A 24,793-nucleotide genomic window follows, 5' to 3' on the forward strand; every position below is an offset into this window, starting at 1 on the left:
CCTCATTAGTGACCCTGAACAGAACTCGGCGGAACTGGTAGAGACGCCCATCTGCCTTGAAAGTGGTGTAGGGCTTGTCCTGCACGTGGATCATGAGTTGATGATAGGCCGACTTCAGTCATTTGTGGAGAAGACACTGTAGTGGGCTATCTCATTGACCACGTCAGCTATCCTGGGTAAGGGGTAGGCATCCAGCTGGGTGTATGGTTTATGGTTTGACTGTCATCTATGACTATTCTCAGTTTGCTGCCCCCTTTGACCACCAGGACTTGGGCTCTCTATGGGCTGGTGCTGGATTCTATGATGCCCTCCATTGGTAACCGCTTTACTGAATTGTCTATAGGCTGCGTAATAGCACCTGCTTCTGGCCACTATCGGTTTGTAGTCTGGTGTGAGGTAGGAAAAGAGGGCAGGAGGGGTGATGCACAGTGTGGAGTAGACGCAGGTGGGCTGGGGCAGGTCGGAAGGCATACTGTGGAGCATGAGCAGGGGTAGGATTCCACCGAAAGTGAGGGTTATGCTCTGTAGGTGACACTGGATATCTAAGCCTAGGAGGACCGGGGCACAGAGTGCGGGCATGACCAGGAGCCTGAACCCATTGTATGTCTCTCCCCCCCCCCCCACCCTCCACAGTCAGATCAACGGAGCAGTGCCCAAGGGTTTTTATGGAGCTGTCCTAGGCGGTGAAAGTGATAGCAAAGCTCGTAGGGTAGATTTTAAGTCTCAAAATTCAGTACACGTCTGGGTGTATGAAGCTCTTGGTGCTGCCGCTGTCAAATAGGCATTTTGTTACCTGACCATAATGTGTGGGATGTCTCTCTTTAGTGTAGTGGCTGCTAGGACCATCTCAGGCTCCAAGTTGCTGCTCCCTGATGGTTGAGGCGAGTGGCGGCTGGTGGCATCCTTCACAGGAGTGGGGTACGTCGATGGAGGTGAATGGTGGTCAGTGGTGTCCGCAGGCTTGGGGTGCATCGAGAGGACAGTCTGGTCGGCGCCTGTGTTAACCACATCGTCATCGTTGTTGTCGCCCTGTTCAGGGTGGGAGATGAGGTTGTGCACTGGATCTGCATGATAGACCCAAGATGGCGACGGTGCTCAGCCGACGCAAGATGGCGGCACCCTGTGGGTACACATGGCAGCAGCATGGCTGGCTCTACCCATCAGTCGTCTTTGCCTGCTCGGGCGGAGGTGATGTCATTGCGCTCTGCATTGGAGGAAGTAACATCATCTGTGGCGGGGGATGTGATGCCTTTGCTGGCCTTGGCTGCCATGGCTTTTGGTAGGGCGGCGCTCGTGGTGAGCAGGCGGTGGTAGTACCCGTCGGAGCCAGAATTGGGGCTGGTGAGGAGGACGGAAGTAGCGAGTAATGGAGGTGCCCGGCCCTCGCACATAGCAACATCTTGGGGTGGGATAGCGAGGTGATTGTAGAGGACCGCTGAGCTGCTGGTGGACCTTGAAAGGCATGCTTTTGCATAGTTGCCTTTCTAGCCACAATACGAGCAGAACTGATTTCTCACCATGCAGTTTTGGCACGATCGTCAATCTGACCCACACTGGGACCCATAGTACTTACGTGGGTGCGGGATGCCTGTGGCAGTGATGCATTCATCTACCAATGGGCCCTGAGTCATGGCTGCTGTCTGGGCTGTCCACGCAGAGATTTGGGGAAGTCAGGAGTCAAAGGCTTCGGCATGGAGCACTGCAGCCTCCAACGAGCAGACTACCTCTATAGTTCAGGCCAGGGAGTAGATATTGTCTTCTAGTAACTTCTGGCGGGCGGCTCTCAAGCACAGACCTTGAACACAGGCGTCTCTTATGAATCTCTCGACTTCCTTTTCGTTCACCCCGGGCTCTGCCAGACACAGACGAGCTAGCTCACTCAGGGCTCCCAGGTAGGCTTCAGCTGTCTCACCTGGCTGCTGGGCACAAATACTCAGGAGGTATCTGGCGTAGACCACATTCATTGTGGGCTTGTACATGGCCTCCAGGGTAGCCATTCCTTCCGGGTACTCTGTATAGTCTTTGAGGGCCTGGAAGGCATGGGACCCAACTTCGTGCGGAGCACCACAAGTTTCTTCTGATTCGTGTTTACCACGTCAGAGTGTGCCTGGATAACTGCCTCCAGATTTCGAAGTGTGCTTGGGCTTCCGGGTGGTGAGGGTCGATAGCAAGTCTAAAATTTTAACTGAATAAATTGTGATGCACGGTTGCAGCAATACAACAGGCTTTATTCAGTTAAAACTCTCTGCTACAGTGGTAGCTGTACTGGTGGTTCCCAAGTGAGTGGCTCGGGAGCAGCCGGCTCAGGATTATATCCCGGGCGCTTGATTGACAGCCGGCCGGGTAGAGTTAGGTCTATTGAGGTCGGCTGATTGACATTCGACCAGGTGTGATCTGTTCTCTGGTGAACTTCCTGCAGGTAAAGAGATCGCCCCCTGCAGTAGGCTAGTGGTGTATCACCACAACCACTAGACAATTTTGCTCCTCTTAATTTCATTCATTAATTTCTAATTGTTGCCGCTATTTATGCCACACTGATGAAAATTAACCAATATTTATTCTTCTTTGGCTTGGCTTCGCGGACGAAGATTTATGGAGGGGTAATGTCCACATCTGCTGCAGGCTCAATGGTGACTGACAAGTCCGATGCGGGACAGGCAGGCACGGTTGCAGCGGTTGCAAGGGAAAATTGGTGGGTTGGGGTTGGGTTTTGGGTTTTTCCTCCTTTGTCTTTTGTCAGTGAGGTGGGCTCTGCGGTCTTCTTCAAAGGAGGTTGCTGCCCGCCGAACTGTGAGGAGCCAAGATGCACGGTTGGAGGTGATATCAGCCCACTGGCGGTGGTCAATGTGGCAGGCATCAAGAGATTTCTTTAAGCAGTCCTTGTACCAATGCAGTGCAGTGGTATTCATAATCACATTTTAGAAGCTTTTAAAGGAATTTATTTACTAAGAAGCTGCCTATTGCAACTTAATGAGAGCATGAAATGTCTCTTCAAAATTCCTTTCAAGTTATTGCCAGTCAGTTGGAATCAGTTACTCTCAGTGGGTGGTCTGGACGTCCTCATTAAAGTGCACATTGTGATTAAATCTCTTACATCTTTATCCATAAAGCTACACTTGGCCATCACATAAATATATCCGGGAATATCTTTGAAAACAACTGAACAGCACTAAATCAATACGTACTAAAACACTCAGCAGAGAAGCCAATTCATGAATAATGTTGCCTCTGTGATTACTCACTGTATATGTGGAATTGTGAAGCATTATATCATTTTGGGAAACTGGGCAGGTGGGATCTCCAGCATGTCTACTTTGGGGACAGCCAATTAATGCATCAGATTTAAATCATATTTTATTCTTTTCAGGAAAAGGTGCAGATTGTTTCAATTGTATTATTAAGATTTGTTAAATAATTAATTGTACATTTATATCGATAAAAGTGATGGCAGTACTTTAACTTACGGTGGTGAAACAGAACAAGACATCCTCATTGGCTAAAGCAGCACAAAATACCCTGGCTAATGTAAACTAACCAATCACAAACCCTAAAGCAAAGTAATCCTATCTTGTCTGGCAATCTTGGGTGACAGTGGATCATACTTTTAACAAGATTGATAGGAGGGTTACAACAGATGATTCATTGATAAGAGTAGGTTCTGGAAGAACTAGTTAAAGAAAATAAAACATCTTTTGCAGATGGGATATACAGGTATTCCCCGTTTTATGAAAGCTCGCTTTGCAAAAATTCACTTTTGCGAAGGATCCTGTGTTCGCTTGCCACAAGAAATTTGAATGGGTTTTTGCTTTCACGAAAATAACCCTCAATAGCAGTGAATGGGGCTTTGCTCTATGCCATTTTGGCTTACAAAAGGGATCAAAGGAACACTCTACTTTAGCAAAGTGGGGTATACCTGTATCCTCATTTGCTGAAGGAAAATAAAGGAGGAAATTACAGATGACATGACTATAAACTTCCTAACAAACCTATGCGACTGAGGACTGGAACATTGCTGATGTTATCCCCTCGTTTAAGAAAGAATAAATTAAAAAAAACAATAATCCAAACCGGTCAGTTTAACTTAGGTGGTTGGGAAAGTTTTCGGAACAATATCAGGAACAAAATTGACGTTCACTTATAAAAATGAGGTGCAATTTGTAACTATTTTTTAAAAGAAATAACAGTGATTTGATAAGGGAAATGCAGTTGCTTTGGTACATCTGGATTTTCATAAAGCACTTGGTAATGACTGCCAATGTACTGAAACACCAACATTCTCTCTCATCGCATCGGGAAGAAGGTTAAAGAGTTTGAAATCTTGCACTGTCAGGTTTAAAGATAGTTTCTTCCCTGCCACCACCATGCTACTGAATGAACTATTCAAGATTATTTTATTGTAAAAAAACATAAAATGTGATATTACACAAAGTTCCCTTTAGTCTACCGTGGATAAAGATTCGCTATCAGCAGAAATCAGGGAAAGCGAAGCAAAAGAGAATCCTCCAGAATCACTGAGTGTCCATGGATTCACCTCCAGCTCTCCCGCATCCTCTGCAGCCACACAGACTCCTGTCCAAACCAACAACCACCCAAGCTCCAGTTGCAAACCTCTGACACGATCAGGAAGCCTCCAGCCCCCTCTTTCTTACCAGTTCCAATACCTGGTACCACTTCAGCCATTCTCTAGCAGTTTGCAACCTGGTGTGAGTCATTTGATCGCAATCCGTATGGGTTCCTCACCTCGAGTCACCAATAACCTGCTGCCTATGTGTCCATCAGCCGCAGAGCCCCTCACTGTTCCATTGGTAATGGTCACTATCCCATAGGGTCATCTCCTCTACTTCTCCTTCTCAAACGGGGGTTGGTCTCGTCATTTTCTGGGGCTTTGCGCTAGTCCTCTGCTTCCACGGAGTCTGTCACCCCTCATGGCTGCTACCGATCCTAGGTGGTGCCGTTTTGGGCCCAGGCCACATGGTGGCAGGATTTTAAAATAAATCCCTGTTGGCTCTTTTGATGATCCGTTTAAAGCCTGTACAGAGCCGATGGCAATCGTACCAGACATCAACTCTAGTTGCGCCACTATTTTTTTTTCATTCAACAGTGCTCTCGTGTTGCCTTTGCCAGGTACTAATTGATATTTCTCATTCTCTTGCCCTGCTCCTGTAGGAATGTTCGAGTTGACTTACTAGATCATTCTTCTCACTCCATCTGGTTTAATATGACAATAAACTTAAACATAGACATGAGTGTTGTGTAATAAACTTGTCATCAATATTGAAGCCCATGGGTTAAATGTAGCTGAAGTAACATGGATAGACACTTGTCTGAATAACAGTTGAGTTCCCAGTGGTCGATATAGGGATCACTGCTTTTAGCATTTTCAGTGTAACCCCATCATAGCGCGATCATAAAATCTCATCGCAAAAAAAGTGAGGTCACGCTAAATCAGGATTTTACTGTATAAAATAATCATGTCTAAGATTCCCACAGAGCCATTTAGTTTGATTGTTCTGGCTCAAAGATGTAAATTTGTAACTCATGGGGCTGCAATAGGTACAAAATCCTCCGAGGGGAGAGAAGTAAATTGGATGAAAAGAATATCTTAAGGTATAGTCATGGAACAGGGAAGTGACAGCTTTGTACATTGACGACCCCGCTCCTACCAGCAGCCCAACGTTTTTTTGAGTGCCCTTGCAGTGGAATTCACAACTCATTGTTCAGACAACTGTTTGAAGCAATAGTGGTGTTCATTCTTCTGCAGTTGACTGATAATTGAAATGGCCCATCTGAAAACATGTCTGTTCACAAATCGAACGCACAGCATCAAGAGATACTGACTAACCTCAGCCGATGACTAACATTTTATGCGTGTGCACACCTACAATCGACTCAAACACCAGAAAACTGACGATTCTTTATGGTAATTTCCCCTGGACAAGTTCAATCAGGCACTGAGCCAAGGATCATACCTCACACCACCATTTGCCCATTCTTTGGAGTTAATACATGGTCGTCCCCACTCCTGCAATTGAGTCCAATGACTCATTGTGTTATATCCTAATTCATGTTAAATTGGGGTGCATAAAATCAGTGTATTCTCTGTATTAATGATTTGCACGTAGTAAAAGGGATCAATTTCCAGATTTTCAGATGTCCAAGAACTTGGAGATAAACTGTACAAATATAATAAGAGACTTCAGGGAGATATAGTCACCATGGTGAAACAAGTGAATAAATAACAATAATGCTTAGTGTTGAGAAAAATGTAATGTGAATAGCAAATATTATAGGAGAACGCAAGATTGAAAGAGCGAATAGCATGGTGTAGTTGAGCAGTTCATGTGCATAAAATATTGGTAGTATGTTGAGAAAGTCAGTAAAACTCACAGGAACCTGGGTTTTAAAAATAAAGGAATAGATCACAAGAGAAATGAAGTTGTGATAAGCCTTTATAAAAGCCAAAACTGGTTTGGCCACAACTGGAGAATTGTCTTCAGTTCTAGGTGTCACATCTGAAGAAAGATGTAAAGGTTTCAGAGGAATGCAGAAGAGATTCCTGAAAATGATACCAGGAAAAGACCTTGGTGATCTGAATAGAGTATAAAATTGGAACGAAGGAGAGTGCAAACATTTTCTGATACAGGTAAATAAGGTTACGAACAGCTCAGGAAAAGGAGATTGAAACTGTTCCTATCAGTGGAAAAATCATGAACGATGGACATAAAATTAAGCTACTTGAACCAAAAGTAGCATGCAAGAGAATAATTTTCTGAACAAATGTGGCTGTGTTTAAAAGAACGCTAAATGCTGTACATACCTGAAAGAATGAAATTTGCAAGATTCTAGGCAGAGGGCCGTGGAGAAGATTACCTGATTGTTCTTGCATTGAGCTGGCAGAGACTCAATGAACCAAATGGCTTCTTTTGTAACATGGAGAATATATTTTCACCATTATTCTATTGCATTTTTTTCTAATGTTTTGCATTGTTGTGGTTTGGGAAATGATTTCATCAATTGGAAAATCCTTGTGGTACATGCAATACTCAATCTGCTTTTTTGCACGTTCATTTTCTCTGTTGATTGAACAGGTTAAAATATCATATTGATTCCATTTTTAAAAAATACTCATGATTTGTTCTCTTTGTCTTTCAGTTATAATTCTTTATTTACTTTTGACAAAGTTTTTTTAAACATCCTGATTAATTTTTTTTTGCTAATTTTGCTTCTGTTTTACACTATACTCAACCAAATAATCAATTTTAAATCATGTTTACAAAATTAAGAAATGCAAATCTTTTATAACTAATTATTAACAGAATTGGAAAAATGTTCTGTTTTCTTAAAGATCTAAATCTTAGTCAAATAAATTTTAATTCACAGGAAGCTTTTTAATAAGAAAAAAAGGTATTATTTTTATGTTTCTCAATTGAAATACACCTTGTAAATATTAAATCTAACAAGCAAGTTTTTTTTAAAATCTTGAAGTTAATCACTGACTTTGCTTTCATTTTAAGCACCAAATGGATCCTTCTAGTAATTTCTACAATTACAGGACAGCTTTGCGAGGAGCAGCCCAAAGATCGATGACAGCCCATAGCACCAGGGAAAAGGTGAGGAGGAACGCGTGCATGAGAACATCCAAGTGGTTGGTCATGTGGTCACAGACTTCTGATTAAACTCAACACGAAAAGACTTCAAAACTAAATTAGAAACGCCTTCATTTTGTTGGCCTGTGTGTTGCTCTCAGCCACGACCATTTATTGACAGCCACTCAAAGGCTTTTCTTGGGCACCTCAGCTCCGTTTTCCCCAATTCATCTTTTTTTTCCAGCATTGGGTTGGGGGGGTGGGGGGTGGTTGAGAGCATCCTTGAGCAGGACCTGCTTTGAGTCATTCGAATCCTCTTTGAGGATCTTACATCTACATTGAGCCCCTTAGTAAGGTATCCAACAGCCACAACATCTAGTTTCATTGTATTGCCGAGAGCACTTTATCTCACAATCAGCTCTCACAACCCCTCAACCCAATTCCTGATATACACCGCTATTAATATCTTAATATAGAAACAACTTTCAAAGTGAGTCACTTTGGTGTTAAGGGTGAAACAGATTTTGAAAATTGACCAAAGCGCACAGCCTCCAACCAATAACCTATTCCTACTCCTGTGATCGAAATATAAGTATGTTGATTAAGTTTATCACTCATTCATTCATTCTGCATTTCTCCTTGAACAGGTCCCTAATAAATATGTCCCAGAACATGTCATAAGAATAATGGGAAAACTAATGAGGGGCTTACATTCAAATATAATTTGTTTGTGGAATCAAGACATGCGTCTTCTTCAAATATTGTGGTCTGATCCACCTTGTGAAAAGACTTGGCACTGAAAATACCTACCATGGCATGTTTTCACCTGCTAGGTTAAAAAACTGATGAAGTTAGTTTGGAGCAGTGGTTTTCAGCCTTTTTCTTTCCACTCACGTACCCCTTTAAGTATTCCCTATGTCATTGGTGCTCTGTGATTAGTAAGGGACTACTTAAGGTGGTGTGTGAGTAGAAAGAAAAACACTGTTTTATTGTCCCTGATTGACTCGTTATGTGCACGGTTTCTTAACTCCAAAGGAAATGGGCCAAGGAAAATTTTTCTCCAGCAAAATATTTCAGTAACAATTGGGTCTAGAGCAGTGCTTCTCAACCTTCCCTTCCCACTCGCATCCCACCTTAAGCAATCCCTTACTAATCACAGAGCACCAATGGCAGAGGGATTACTTAAAGTGGGATGTGAGTGAAAAGAGAAAGCTTGAGAACCACTGGCTTAGATACATGCAACTAGAGTGAGATATTTTTTTACCTGACGAATAATTTGTCTTATTTCTCTGGCCATTAAAACTGAACTATAAATGTGGAGTCTCATTTCCCTCAAGAAAATCAGTGATGACTGTGAGCGTATGGGGAGCACAGGACCCTGCTTGGCTGGGGAGCGCCTGCGAGTCCCCCCCCCCAACCCTTGGTGCCGATCCCACTTATGATTCTGATTTTTACCAATTTTGCTATGGTAACAAACAAACCAAATACTATTTCACACAAAGCATTCTAGTTTCCAGCTTGTATTTCTATGGTGTGAGAGAAGCCAATTTTACTCGCTTAAGTAACTGGTTGCATCTACAGTTAGAAAAGATAGTCCTTAAAGGCTTATTAACCTGTGTATTTAATACCATAGTTAATTGGCTGAGCTATTTAACTGAAGATTAACAATGAAGTGACATTTTTTTTACCAGTATTCATTTTCATTTTTTAACAGATTGTAATTCCATTCTGCAGTCTATTGATCAAGGATATTTACTTTTTAAATGAAGGTTGTGCCAATCGTTTAATGAATGGACATGTCAATTTTGAGGTGAGCAAGCCTGGTGTTGCTTTCCCATTTCAATAGAAATGTTGCGAAAGGTAGAAAGAGGCAAATGGTGGTAAGGTGTAGAAAGGAAGAGTTAACATAAGAAATTATATTTAGTCCCTATGTACGCTATCCCGTCTTGCATACATAAATTAATTTTTAATCCATCTCTCTGACTTATTGAGAATGCAAATATTTTCAACCAAAAATGTCTTTCTATTGCATAATTTGCTTTTCCACTCAATTTAGTGTCATCAGCATATGGCGATGGCAAGGGGATTTATGGTACCGGACAGGCCTGGTCTCAGTTCAAGGGACAGGTATACGATTTCATTATGCTAATTAAGGAATATAAATTCACTTAATTAAATAATTGTGAATTGAAAGGCTGGCGACGTGTAATGTCAACGTAGATTGTTGCAAAAGCATCCTAGTTTATTGAAGCCCTTCAGGGAAGGAAATCTGCTGCCTTTTCTCTGGCTTGTAATGTGACTCCAAGTTCATGGCAGTTGATTCTTACTTGTTCTGTCAGTGGCCTAACAATCCACTGAATTCTTTCAGACAATCGTGTCAAAGTACAGTATGGCAAAAGGAAGCCAGTGCTGATACATCACAACTCCTGGGTGTGGAATTTGCATGTTCTTGTTTCTGCCAGATAATCCACTTCCCAATACCAATGGTAATGACTTGCTGGGAGGTTAATTCACTGCTGTGAATGACCTCTAAATGCAGAACGAATCAACGGGGAGTTGATGGGCATGCGTGAGAGAGAATACCACATAGAAGTAAGGAAACGGAGAAGGAAGATTGATAGGATTTTACTGTTGGGGCTTAGCATAGATTAAATGGGGAAAATTAACTCATAAGTCATAAGTTGCCAAGCATGGTGGGGAACAAGAAGATTTGGAAACTATAAAAAGACACAAAAGTGAGCAAAAAGAGGGAAAAGGTAGACTCTGAAAAAAGATTAGCACGAAGTATTAAAACTGACAGTAAAAGTTTTTATGCTGATATAAGACGCAAAGGGCTGGCCAAAGTGAAGGTTGGTCGCTTGAAGGATAAGAAGGGGGAATTGATATTGAGTAATGACGAATTGGCTGAGGCTTTGAATGACTATTTTGTGTCGGTCTTCACAGTAGAGAGCATGTTGAACGTGCCAAGGAGAGATGTGATGGGGAGGTGAGGACCTAGATACAAAAGCCTTCATTAAAGAGGTGGTACTTGGGGGTCTAAAGATAGTTAAGTCCCCTGGTCCTGATGGAATGCATCCGAGGGTACTGAAAGAAATTGCAGAAGTGGAGGCTTTGATAATAATTTACTAAATTTCTCTGAGCAGAACCTGGCAGATTGGAAGACAGTGAATTTCACACCACTATTCAAAAAAGGATGTAGGCAGAAGGTAAGGAACTATAGGCCAAGTTAGTTTAACATCTGTATCTTGAGAAAATGATTGAAGATGTCTCATTAAAGAAGAAATAGCGAGGCATCTCAAGCAAAATGGGTCCATCAGGCAGACACAATGTGGATTTGGCAAAGGCATGTCCTGTTTGACAAATTCACTGGGTTCATTGAGGATAATAACAAGGGTGATAGATGGAGGAGAGCAGGTGGACATGGTTTACCTGGATTTCCAGAAGGCGTTTGATAAGGTGCCGCATATAAGATTTATACAGAAGATAAGGATACATAGAGATGGGGGGGGGGGTGATGCATTAGCATGGATAGAGGACAGTAAACCAAAAGAAAGCAGAGATCTGGGATACAGGGATGTTTTTCTGGTTGGGGATCAGTGGCAAGTGGGGTGCCACAGGGTTCAGTGCTTTTCGCAATATACATTAATGATCTGGAAGAAGGGGACAGAGTGCAGTGTGTCTGAGTTTGCCGATGACACTAAGTTGAGTGGAAAAGCAAATCGTGTAGAGGTATGGAGAGCCTGCAGGGATATACTGTAGATAAGTGAAGTGAGTGCCCAAGGGTCTGGCAGATGGAGTACAATGTTGGTAAATGTGAGGTTATCCACATTTACAGGAAAACTGAAGATCAGAGTATTATTTAAATGGCAAGTGATTTCAGCCTGCTGCTGTGCAGAAGGATTTGGGAGAGCTCGTGCATAAATCAAAAAAGGTTGGTTTACATGTGTAAATGGAATGTTGGCCTTCATTGCTAGAGCATCTGGAGTACTGTGTCCAGTTCTGGTCTCCTGACTTGAAAGATGTACTGGCTTTGGAGATGGTGCAGAGGAGGTTCACCAGGTTGATTCCAGAGATGAGGGGTTGGCCTATGAGGATGGATTGTCATCTAGGACTGTACTTAGTTGAATTTGGAAGAATGAGAGGGGATTTTATAGAAATGTATAAAATTATGAAAGGCATAGATAAGATAGAGGTAGGTAAATTGTTTCAAGATGGCAGCAGCCACTTTGGCTCCTCATGAAATCCCCAACCCGCTACCTTGTGTCTATGATCGGGAAACTCATCAAAATACAAAACCCGAACCAGACTTTCAAATTATCGGATTGGTAAGATTCTGTGCTGTTTAAACCTACTGAAGCAGGGAACATAGATTGCTGCAAACTGCGGAGCGGATCACGGGAGACACGTGGGAGACCCTGGAGAAGGCAGAAGTGTGGAAAACAGCTGGCACTGGGGTTAAACTGAGAGTTAACCTCTTCTGACCTGCACTCCCGATGATCTTACAATCAAATGTAAGATGTCTGGAGAAGAAAATGGGCTACCTGAGGCTGCATCTGAACCAGAGAGAACTGCAGGGCTGCTGTGCTCTGGTGATTGGAGAAATGTGGCTCCAGGACACCATTCCAGGCTCAGCGATCCAGCTGGATGGCCTTATCTTCTTCAGGGCAGTCAGAGACGCTGCTGCTTCTGGCAAGACTCGAGGAGGGGGGGACTGTGCATCAATGAGAACTGGTGCACCAATGTCTCTGTTGTGAAGACCTTCTGCTCAGCAGAGATACAGGATGTCCTGGTGAAATGCAAACCCTTCTACCTGCCCAGGGAGTTCTTGGCCACGCTGATTGCCATAGTCTACATTCCACCTTCGGCTCGTGAGGGTGAAGCCATGAAGGAGCTTTAAAGTGAAACCCAGACTTCCCACCCAGATGCTACCATGATTGTCGCTGATGACTTCAACCACACCAACCTGAAAACAGTTGTACCACGGTTTCAACAGCACGTGTGCTTTTCCACCAGAGGAGAGGACACCCTGGATGGGGTGTACAACAACATCCCTTGTGTGTACAAGGCTGCATCTCACCCCTACCCTGGTTACTCGGATCACACATCTGTCTTGCTAACCCCGGCGTATAGACCGCTGGCAAAGCAAACTAGATCACGACATGGCTGGTGGTGTGGGTCACAGCAGTGCTGTAAGACTGCTTTGAGACCATGGGCTGGAGCTGTTTCAGAGAGGCGGCCACCTACAATGGTCATGTAAGCATAGAGGAACACACGGGCTCAGGAATTGGCTATGTCAGAGGATGTCACTGCAATCGAATGCTCCACAACCAGGGTTAACCAGAAACCAAGGTTGGAGGCAGAGGTCTGAGCCCTTCTCAGAGTTTGTGATGCTGCCTTCAGGACAGAGTGTACAATGGCACTAAGATCATCCAGGGCTGCTCTCCCAGCCAATCTCCCAGCATGGGTACACACAGAGATTCACAAACAGCTACACAACACTGTGACATGAGGTGCATGTGGCCAGGAATCAAGACTATTACGAATCACAAGTCAACCTTGCAAATTAAGGAAAATTATGCCTCCCTTTCAGACAGACTGAACACCTTCAATGCAAAGTTTAATGAGAAGAACAGGATGATGCCAAAGAAAGATCTGTGTTCCCATAATGAACGGGCATAGCCGCGGCTGTGGTGAGGAGAATCCTATCTAACGTGAACCTACACAAGGTGACAGGACCAGACAACATATCTGGTCAGGTATTGAATAACTGTGCAGACCAAATTGATGGAGGTCTTCATGGACGTCTTCAACACTGCAGCCCATTGTTACCCCAGAGTTCAAGACAGTCACCCATCATCCCGGCACCCAAGAGGGCAACAATAACAGGCCTCAATGACTACTGCCCTGAGGCACTGACCTCCACCATTATAAAATACTTTGAGCGTTTGATGATGGAACGCATAAAAGCAGACCTCCCAGAGATGCTGAACCCATTTCAATTCACCTATAGAAGAAACTCCACAGATGATCATTTAGCCTTGTTACTTCACTTCATCCTGGCCCACCTGGAGAAAGACACCTCATATGCCAGGCTGCTGTTCATTGACTTCAACTCAGGGTTTAATACAATCATTCCCCAAAGGTTGAAGCTGATGGAGAAGCTGTTCTCGCTGGAACTCAACACCCCTCTCTGTAACTGGATCCTGGACTTCCTAACGGAAAGACCGTAGCCTGTCCGGGTTGGTAGCAGAATATCGAACACTGTCATGCTGAGCACTGATGCACCTCAGGACTGTGTGCTCAGCCCGCTCCTATTCACACTACTGTCTCATGATTATATCAACAGATCCAGCTCTAACTGTGTCATTAGGTTTTGTGATAGATAATATAGTTTGGTTATCGACTGTGATGGCTGGCATTTTGCACAGGACCACAAGAAAGTGAAATAGGAGTCATGGTGGAATAAAGACTGAGCATATTTGAACTCAACCTAAGAGCGTTGACTTTATTTGACCTCCGGATTTGCGACGAGGATGAACTGAGATTCCTGATATTTAGCAACACAGGAGAAAATATGGCACTTGCAGGAATTGAAGCCACAGGAGCCGACTGGAGAAGCAAGCTTGATTAGTGCTCGTTGGGTACGAGGAGTTCAGTTCATATGCCGACAGCTTGGGACTGTTTGTCGACGTGTTGACGCTGATGGATCTCACACAGAGGAGGGCTCTACTCTTGTATATTGCTGGGGCTGCAGTGCGGCAGATTTTCAAGACGCTGGCCGACGTGGGGAACAAAGCTGATTATAAACAGGGCTGTTGATGTCTTGAAAAAACATTTTGTTGTGGAATCAAATTCCACATTCCAACGCCATGTCTTTCAACAGTTCAAATGGAGGGACATGGAAGCCATTGCTCAATTGGCCACACGATTCAAGAAGGTGGCCGAAGGTTGCAATTATGGAGCAGATTTGGAAAATCAGATTCGAGATCAGGTGGTATAAAGTTGTACATCAAACCACTTGAGATGTAAGTTGAGAAAGGTGCAACACTCACACTGGCAGAAGCATTGTCAATAGCAGCATTATTTGAAGCAGTGGAAACTCAGTTTCAGACTATGAAATTGGATGGTCCCCCAGCTGGACATGATGGTGCAGTTTCTGGTCAAATTCATAAAATATTTACCGGCGCAAGCAAAGGACAGGAACATGGAAAGCACACTAGTTATTCAAAACGTGGTGGGGAATATTATCGATGAGGCAATATCGGACATTTTGGAAAGAATTTGTGCTGTCCAGCCAGGGGTCAAGTGTTCAGAAGCTGTGGTAGAAAGGACCATTTTTCCAAGACATGCAGCGCCCCACCTCAGCCAAGAGGTGATCCCGGATATACAAATAATTGTAGAGGAAGAAGGGGGATGAGAGGCAGACGTAGACCGAGGGGTAAACAAAATGTACGTCATGTTGAAAAGGGCTCACGTGAATGAATGTACATATGAAAAACAAATTAAGACAAGATGTGCTTTTGCCATTAACAATAAGCATGCAAATGCAAAAGTGCCAGTAGTGATTGGTGGTTGACATCATGGTGGACAGCGGGAGTGACACCAACATCATAGACAGAGTTTTATGGGAGGAACTGAAAAAGAAAAAGATAAAATGTACAACCAGAAGATATGAGAAAAAGTTGTTTCCATACACCTCATCAAAGCTGCTTCAAACAATTGGATATTTTACAGCAGAGGTGCAGATGTCCACGATGGCAGAGTTTGTTGTCATAGAGGAATGAGGGGAACCTCTATTGAGTAGGGAGTCAGCACAGGCAATGGGTGCATTACATATAAGCCTGAATGTAAACTCAGTGCAATCCTATATTGATCTGAAGGAGGCATTCCAGTCAATTTTTGAAGGATTTGGAAAACTAAGGAACAGGCAGATCAAATTGAAAATAGATCCAGTGGTCAGACCAGTAGCACAACCCGTGAGAAGGACACCATTTGGGCTGAGGGAGAAAGTAGAAGCAAAAACATGTTGAACTTGTCCAACAAGACATAATTGAACCAGTGGAGGAACCAACACCTTGGGTCAGCCCAGTCATTGTAGTCCCAAAACCCAATGGAGAGATCAGACTATGTATTGATATGATGAGAGCAAAGGAAGCAGCAGTGAGGGAAAGGCATCCCATTCCTACAGTAGATGAAGTTCTACAGGAACTATCAACATGCAAAATTTTCTTGGTTGGATTTGAAATGTGGATTCCACCAGCTAGAACTAGAGCCAGAGTCAAGAAAAGTCATCACATATTGTGGATTGTTTAGATACAAGAGGTTACTATTTGGTGTAAATGCTGCTTCAGAGATCTATCAACATGAAATCCACAAAGTGATCCAAGGAGTTCTAGGCATAGCTAACATCTCAGATGATTTCATTGTCCATGGTGCCACACATGAGGAACATGATGAGAGACTTAGACAGACATTAGCCAGGTTGAGAGATGTTGGATTAACAGTGAATGCAGCCAAATGTTTGCTGGGTGTATACGAGATGGCGTTCATGGGTTATAACCTGACTAGTGAAGGTATCAATCCAACTGAAGGTAAAATCAAGGCAGTTGTAGAGGTTCGAGAACCAAGGAATGCAACAGAAGTGAGGAGCTTCCTGGGCCCAGTAAACTGTTGTGTAAGGTTCATACTAAATCTACCAACTATTGCAGAACATCTGAGGAGGCCAACAAGGAAAACTGCTCACTTTGTGTTTAGACCTGACCAAAGGAAGGCATTTCAGAAATTGAAAAGAAGCCTGATGAGGGCACATACATTGGGATATCTTGATCCAAAGGCTCAGACACGAGTCATAGCTGATGCTAGCCCAGTGGGACAAGGAGCAATCCTGGTTCAGAAGCAAGGGGAAAAATGGAGGGTGATTGCATATGCGAGCAAGTCACTTAATGATGTTGAAAGACGTTATTCACAGACAGAGAAGGAGGCCCTGGGACTTGTATGGGCCTGCGAACATTTCCATGCTTATCTATGTGGCATAGAGTTCCAGCTCTTAACTGATCACACACCACTGGAAGCCATTTATTCCCAGAAATCAAAGCCATGTGCTAGAATCGAAAGATGGATCCTGAGACTACAACAATATCGTCACAGAGTGATTTACGTAACAGAGAAAAACAATTTTGCTGAATCATTATCAAGGTTGCTGAAAGACGATGGGGTAAAGCACTCAACTGTTGAGATGGAGGCTGAATCGTTTGTGAGATTCGTTGCAGTGAACACTACACCACGGACAGTACAAACCAGGAAGATCGAGGAGGAATTGTGCATGGACCCAGAGCTGATGGACCTTAGGGATTGGATCAACAGCAGTGCTTGGAACAGCTGTCAAAACAAAACATAAATGGCCATCAGAGATGAACTGTGCACAATTGGAAAATGTGTACTCAGGGGAAACCGATTTGTCATTTCACAGAAATTAAGAGGGAGCATGGTGTCTGTAATTTCCTTCTCCTCGTGTCTGCGTGGGTTTTCCCCAGGTGCTTTCCTCCCACCATTCAAAACGTACCGGGGGTGTAGGTTAAATTGGGTGGCTCGGACTCAAGGGCCAAAATGACCTGTTACCATGCTATATGTCCAAATCAGTGGTTTTCAAACTGTCCCCCTAGACTGACATTCCACCTTAAGCAATCCTTATACCATTGGTGCTCTGTGAATAGTAAGGGATTACTTAAGGAGGGATGTGAGTGGGAAGGGAAGGTTGAGAACCACTGCTCTAGACCCAATGGTTACTGAAATATTTTGCTTGAGAAAAATTGTCATTGGCCCATTTCCTTTGGAGTTATGAAACCAGGCTCATCACGAGTCAATTAGGGATGATTAAAACAGTGGTTTTCAGACTTTTTCTTTCCACCCTCAGACCACCTTAAGTAATCCCTTACTAATCACAGAGCACCTATGGCATAGGAAACACTTAAAGTGGTATGTGAGTGGAAAGAAAAAGCTTGAGAACTACTGAACTGGGGTAGTGGAGGTTAGGCAACAGGTTTAATGGTGTTAACATGTTGGATCGGTATTCCCAACCTGATATAAAACATTCATGATTTATGAATTATGATTCATAATCAGTTCAGCCATGATCGACGGGTTGGATGGCCTACTCCTGCTCCTGTTTCTTGTGTTCCTTCAGGTTTCTACGTGCCTTTAACTCTGTCCTGACTCAGGCTTCAAGTATTTAGTCTGAACGTCCAGCTGTTAATTTCTTACTCCCGATGTCCTTTTGGTTATTGCTCAGACTTCTGGGATCTTTTCAATACAAATGCATCAATTTGCTGAAATGTTTCATATGAGCAATATTGTTGAGCTTTAACATCCTCCATTATAGTCTGAACCATTTTTTATTTCTTGCTTTTTCTTTAGAAATTCTGGGAGCTGGCAAAGCAAGTCAATGAGTTCATGACATGGAAACGAGTGGAGTGTCCCTTTGAACGTGATCGTAAAATCCTTCAGTATCTTCTAACAGCTCCTGTCTTCTCTGAAGATAGTAAGTCGCTAGATACATCTGCAAATGAACTGTACTGTCATGATGATAAAGTCTATCCATTTTAATGAGCACAGTGCAGGAAAAAGAACCCCTGGCAAACAGCAATGCTTCAAGAAAATGACGATAATTAATTTGCTGGAGGGTTTAGCCTAATGAAAAAGACTTTTCTCTTCTAACGAGATGTTTATCCGCATATGTTGTAACTTCTGGATTTTGATGCTAATTGTAAATGTAACGTGCATAAATTTAGACAGCAGCATTTCAACATTTGCAAAGAAAACTTCCTTTCATGCCTGGTGTTTTTTGCCCAGAACTAATTGCCTTAAGGTGAGCCATGCACTTGAATCATGAAAATTGAGCAGGCGGAGTGTCTTCCAGCATCATTAGGGTGGGAGTTTGGAGATTTTGATCCATTGTTGGTGAGGGAAAGGCAGTATTTTTCCAAGCTGAAGTAATGTGAGATATTGGAGGAGGGGAGGGGATGCGGCAGGAGTGATGGAGGAAATTAACTGGACTCGCCCTTCTCCTTCCACCGTAAAGGTTCTGGATTTGGGAGGTACCATCAAAGATTTAGGAGCTGCTGCAATGCTAGATAATGTTAAGTATGCCTTTCAGGAACCCTTCTTGCCATCAGCACCCTCTCGAATCCTGGTTCTGATACTTGGTTCCTGTGAGCCAGTGTCCAGCTCCCTCGGCTGCAAACCCCCACAGCCTGTGTGAGTCCCTCAGCAGCCGAGCCCCTTGCTGGTTCGCTGCCTTGACTATGGCCCTTAATTTGCATCTGCCCAACCAAATGAAATGCGTCTTGTCAATCATTCTCAGAAAATATCTCTGTTTCAATGTGAACATCTCTTTTTAAACTTCACTGTATAGAAAACCATCTTCCTCAATTTCTCCTCATTGAATAACCCGTTTTTCCCAAATCACACCATGAAGAACTTTATCTCGTTGCTCTTTAAGGAATGTCCCTGTGAAAAATTCCAGCCACATTTTATGTTTGGAAGCAAATTAACATTTTGATGTTGTAACTAAAGCCTAGATTCTGTGAAATTTGGATTTATTTGACTTTACACAAGCATATTCTACCTTTCTTAATTCTTCTTCACCACCTTGACACTTGAACGAGAACTGACCAACATATCTGTGCATTTGCAAGTTCTAAGACATGGTTTTTATTTGTGGTCCTATGTTTCTATTTTAGCCTCTCCTGGTTCAATTCAGTAATAATATGCAAACATTTTTGGGACCTGAGCTGTCAATCATTTTTTTAAAAAGCAGTCCTGTTGGAGAGAGAGGCAAGGATTCTTCAATGAAGGGGATGATTTTGGAATTGGACTTGTGTGCTTACTCTATGAAAATTTCCTAATCAAGGGCTGCTTTCAGTTACCTAAAAATAAAACTCTCAAGCTTAACAGTCCAATTCCTGTTCACAATTAAAACTTAACATCCTATTCTCATAATATTCATGAATGCATTTGTCCCACTTTAACCAGTCATTTATAACTTATAAATAATCTGTGTTGCAGAAGATATAATGTGTTTAATGAATTTAAACTGTATGATACATTTATTTGGGTATTAAAGCTTATTTTTATGTCCTGAATTCATTATAAAAATCTGAATGTTCACCAAATCAGTTAATTATCTGCTCAAAATATGAATGCAGAAATTAAGACGGCCAATTTTGAGATTTTAACTTTTTAAAAATGTGATAAGATGTTAAAATGGTAAAATAATTGAATTAGAGTCAGACAATATGAATCATTTACCCACTATTATTTCAAGGAATAATTTCACAGGCAGACGAATAATATTTCTTGGATTGGCTCAGAGCTGGAGAAATTATCCTAATTTACAACTAATATTGATTTGCTTCCCAAATCAAATGATTTTTAAACAAATAGAAACAGGGTTCCTTTATTGGATTACAAAGCATTTGGCACTAAGCCACAGCTGTGGCTGAGGTGAGTTGTATCACCTGCTGTCTTTGAAATTCAAATTGGAACAAATGATAATCCAATAAAAGTATATTTCACAAGTATTCAAAACAGTCGCATTTATGGTGCACGTCTCTGTTGATCTTCAGCCACCAGGATTGGTGAATCAAAACAAAGATTCGCCTTACTGAAACCTCTGTTGCCCTGGAGACACAGGCCTACTTTGTTTATGATGTAAATTAATAAGTTCCTCACAGCTGGATTTGTTCCCCTTGAATGTTCTCCTTTACTTAATTGAGCAATTACCCATACAATAAAATCCTTGTTATTCGGAATTCAAGCAAATGGCAAAAAAAATCACAGAAAATAATGGGGTTAAAAAATACGGAAGTTTAAAATTGGTGCACCTCGCCGTTAGTTCTCCACTCTCAAGCAACTGGGAAATTTATTAATCCGACATCTACCAATCTCCACAGGTGCCGAATACCAGAGATTTTACTGTATAATGATGAAAGAGTTGTTGTGGTGGAGATAGAAAATGTCCCTTTTCACATTAGATCTTCAGCTATTTGGAAACATTTTTTAGACGACTTGATCATATTTTTTTCAAGTGATCAATAATGAAGAATGTAAATAAATGTAGCATGATATAGCTGGGACATAGATCAGAATGAGACAGAGGCCATCATTTGGTTTTCATCGGTGGCCGAAATCCTCACTGAGGTGTGAGACTCTATGCTTTGACAAGGTGTGGACATTAGTGAAAGTGTCAGTCTGCGCAGCAAAAGTTAGCAAATTTACCAAGTGTCCTTTATCTAAGCAGTATCGTGTGCTGTTGAGAGTCTATGGTTAGCGCAATACAGTTATAGCTGTTACAAGCCCAGAGGACCCCAAAACCCAGCAGCAATAGATATTCTCCAAGACAAATGATTACTTAAACAAAAGTTACTTTTAATTATCTTTAAACATGAAAACAGGATCAAACTTTAACTTATCTTTGTTGACTTACTTAACCTAACTTAACCCCTTTCTAATTCTAAACGCACATGTATGTAAGTTCAGAAAAGTTATTTGACTCACAGTCCAATCTCACTTCTCATTCCTCCAAGTTCACTGGTTGCAGGCAATTCTTATACTGTGCACAGAATTTAACATTTATGAAGTTAACCAAGCTTTGGTACTTGAAAGGTAAATGGTTACCACTCAGGAAGGTTCTTTATGTTTTTCAGAGAGAGATTTGTTGTTTGCTGGACACCCACATCTGATTCCTTGTAACCAGCCACTTCAGTGTCTTTCTGAAGAAACTTGCTCCATCAGGGTTCTCCAGATGATATCCTCTTTCTTTCAGGTCACCACGGAGTTCCTTTTTGGTTTCTCTTTTTCAAGTGAAACATTAGGCAGCCAGCCCTCTCCTCTTGCATGAACCACAAGGGAGTTGACCAGGCTGAACTAAGCACTCACAGCCCATCTTCCAAATGGTGTTTTTCCACAAGCTTGCCAGCTTGTCCTGTTCCAGTCCCAGCTGCTGTTGCTGCTGACTGTAAAACTACAGAACTGAATTCTCCCTCCCTCTCTCTCTCCCTCTCAGAGAAAAAAGCCTGTTTTATTCTTTCTGCTTGCAAAACCACATGACCCTCTTAGAACAGCATGTTCCACTCCAGACAGCCTGCGGCTCCGATGAGTTCTTTCATCTGCTGCCTTTTTGTAAACAACAATCCATTAGCAAAGTCTCTTGGGCACCGGACTGTTTAACATGAACAGAGCTCCAGTGCCATGTGATAGTGAGGGCAGGAATAGAATCAGGTGAAGGTTGAATATGTGGCTAAAGGGGTGGAGTAAGGGGCATGGATTCAAGTTCTTGGATCACAGGGACCTATTCTTGGGGAGGTGGGACCTGTACCAAACAGATGGGTTGCATCTGAATCCCAGAGGAACCAATATTCTGGTGGGGGCATTTGTTAGGGCTACTAAGGGGGCTTTAAACTACTATAGTTGGGGGAAGGGGTCCAGGTGAGAGAGGACAGCAGAGAGAGGTTTTGTCGGCAAATAGAAGAGGCTAATAGACAACATTTGGGGGTGGAATGGCAGTTGATTGAGAAGAAGAGGGGTAGGTGACAAGTAATGGTAACAAATAATCGTGTGGACAGTAAAGAGGGGGATAGGCAGAAGGTAAGATGTGGGAGGCCTCTGAAGTGCATTTACTTCAATGCAAGGAGTGTTGTAAGGAAGGTGGATGAGCTGAAGGTGCAGATAGTCACTTGGCAGTATGATGTGGTGGTGATTAGTGAGACATGGTTACAGGAGGGATGTGACTGGCAATTAAATATTCTGGAATTTCGCTGCTTTAGATGTGATAGAATTGGAAGGTTGGGGGAGGTGGCATTGCTTGTCAGGGAAAATATTACAGCAGTACTGAGACATGATAGATTGGAGGGCTTGTCAAGGGAGGCAGTGTAGGTGGAATGAAAAAATAGAAAAGGAGAAATTACTATTATAGGTGTGTATTACAGACCACCTAGTGGGAAGCAAGAATGAGAGGAGCAATGTGTAAGGAAATAGCTGAGATGTGCAATAAGAACAGAGTTGTATTAGTTGGGGATTTTAATTTTCCTAATATCGATTGGGAGACACAGTCAGTGAAAGGGCTGGATGGCTTAGAGTTGTAAAATGTGTGCAGGATAGCTTTTTGCAGCAATATGTTGAAGTACACACTAGAGAGGGGGCATTGTTGGATCTACTGTTGGGGAATGAAATGGGGCAGGTGACGGAGGTGTGTGTTGGGGAGCACTTCGGATCCAGTGATTATGGTACCATTAGTTTCAGCATAATTATGGAAAGGGATAGGTCTGGTCTGACAATGAAGGTCTTTGAGTGAGGGATAGCCAGATTTGATGAAATGAGAAGGGATTTGCAGGGAATGGTTTGGGCTGATTTTCTTTTGGGAAGGAAGTGGAGGAGAATTGGAGGGCATTTAAAGGTGAGATTTTGAGGTTGCAGAATCTTTATGTTCTTGTTAGGATAAAAGGCAGGGCCAAATGTTCAACAGAGCAGTGGTTTTCAAGAGAGATTAGGAAGTTGGTTAAAGATAAGAGGGAGGCCTACATTAAATACAGGAAGCAAGGGATGGACAAGTTGCTTGGAAGATATATTGATTGTAGAAAGAAGCTTAAGAAGGAAATTGGGAAAGCGAAAAGAAGGTGCGAGGTGGCTATAGCGAATAGGATGAAAGTAAATCCAAAGGGTTTTTACAAATATGTGAATAGCAAAAGGAGAGTGAAGGATAGAATTGGTCCACTAAAAAATCAGAGTGAAGAACCAAATGAGATGGAGGAGATATTGAATGAATTCTTCTCGTTGGAATTCACTAGAGAAAGGGATATGGAATTTGTGTTGGATAATTGAGGCAAAAGGGGAAGCTATGGAAAAGATAGAGATTAGGAAAAAGGGGGTGTTCTTCTGAGGTATATAAACTTCTGAGGTATATAAAGGTGGATAAATCTCCGGACCCTGATGGGATTTTCCCCAGGACCTTAAGGGAAGTCAGTGAGGAAATTGTTGAGGCTCTGACAGTGATTTTTCAACAGTCACTGAAGGAGGGGTGGTGCCACGGGATTGGTGGTTCCACTGTTTAAAAAGGGCTCAAGGTGTTGGCTCAGCAATTATTGTTCAGTAAATTTGACATCGGTTGTGGGTAAACTTATAGAAGGTGTTCTTAGAGATAATATGTATAAGTATCTAGAGGGGCAGGGCTTGATCAGGGACACCCAACATGGGTTTGTGTGGGGTTGGTCATGAGTGACAAATCTTGTTGAATTTTTTGAGGAAGTGACTCAAAAGGTTGATGAAGGTAGAGCAGTAAACATGGTCTATTTGGATTTCAGTAAGGCTTTCAATAAAGTTCTGCGAGGAAGGTTCAGTCACTAGGGATAGATGTTGAGGTAGTCAGATGGGTTCAATGATGACTAGAAGATAGGCACCAGAGAGTCATGGTGGACAACTGTTTGTCAGGATGGAGGCCAGTGACGAGTGGTGTGCCTCAGGGATCGGTGTTGGGTCCTTCATTGTTCGTTATTTACATTAATGATTTGGATGATGGGATGGTAAATTGGGTGAGTAAATGTGGATGATACAAAATAGGGGGAGTTGTGGATAGTGAGGAGGGTTTTAGGGGACTGCAGAAGGATTTGGACTGCTGAGAGGAGTGGGCTGAAAGGTGGCAGATGGAGTTTAATGAGGGTAAGTGTGAGGTGCTTCAGTTTGGAAAGAATAACCAAAATAGGACATTTGTGGTGAAGGGGAGGGCATTGAGGAATGCAGAGGAACAGAGAAATATTGGAATAACGTTTCAGTGTTCTCTGAAGGTGGAGTTTCACGTAGATAGGGTGGTGAAGAAGGCTTTTGGTATGCTGGTCTTTATAAATCATAGCATAGTATATAGGAGCTGGGAGGTGATGTTGAGACTGTTCAAGGCATTGATGAGGCCAAGTTTGGAATATTGTGTGCAGTTCTGGCCTCCAGGTTATAGGAAAGATATCAATAAGGTAGAAAGGGTGCAGCAAAGATTTACTAAAATGTTGCCTGGATTGCAGTATCTAGAATACGGAGAAAGATTTGGTAGACTGGATCTTTATTCATTGGAGCATAGAAGATTGAGAGGGGATTTGATTGAGGTATATAAAATTGAGGGGAATAGATAGAGTAGATGTGAATAGGCTCGTCCCCTTGAGGGTAGG

The 24,793-nt window shown here is 42.6% G+C and overlaps 1 protein-coding gene across 5 annotated transcripts in view; it reads left to right on the forward strand.

Moving 5' to 3' along the window:
• The window catches only part of rasgef1ba (RasGEF domain family, member 1Ba), a 119,985-nt gene that overhangs the window by 89,441 nt on the left and 5,751 nt on the right, over positions 1-24,793 (forward strand). For 4 of the 5 annotated variants that reach the window (XM_069926725.1, XM_069926724.1, XM_069926726.1 and 1 more), the window contains 3 exons: positions 7,515-7,610; positions 9,301-9,396; positions 18,000-18,123. In XM_069926725.1, coding sequence (XP_069782826.1) covers positions 7,515-7,610; positions 9,301-9,396; positions 18,000-18,123 — 316 coding nt within the window. Of the gene's footprint in view, positions 1-7,514; positions 7,611-9,300; positions 9,397-9,642; positions 9,714-17,999; positions 18,124-24,793 lie in introns of those variants that run through there. The other variant, XM_069926728.1, reaches the window with a different exon arrangement.

The sequence above is a fragment of the Narcine bancroftii genome, chromosome 3, assembly GCF_036971445.1.
Source record: "Narcine bancroftii isolate sNarBan1 chromosome 3, sNarBan1.hap1, whole genome shotgun sequence".
Lineage (NCBI taxonomy): Eukaryota > Metazoa > Chordata > Chondrichthyes > Torpediniformes > Narcinidae > Narcine > Narcine bancroftii.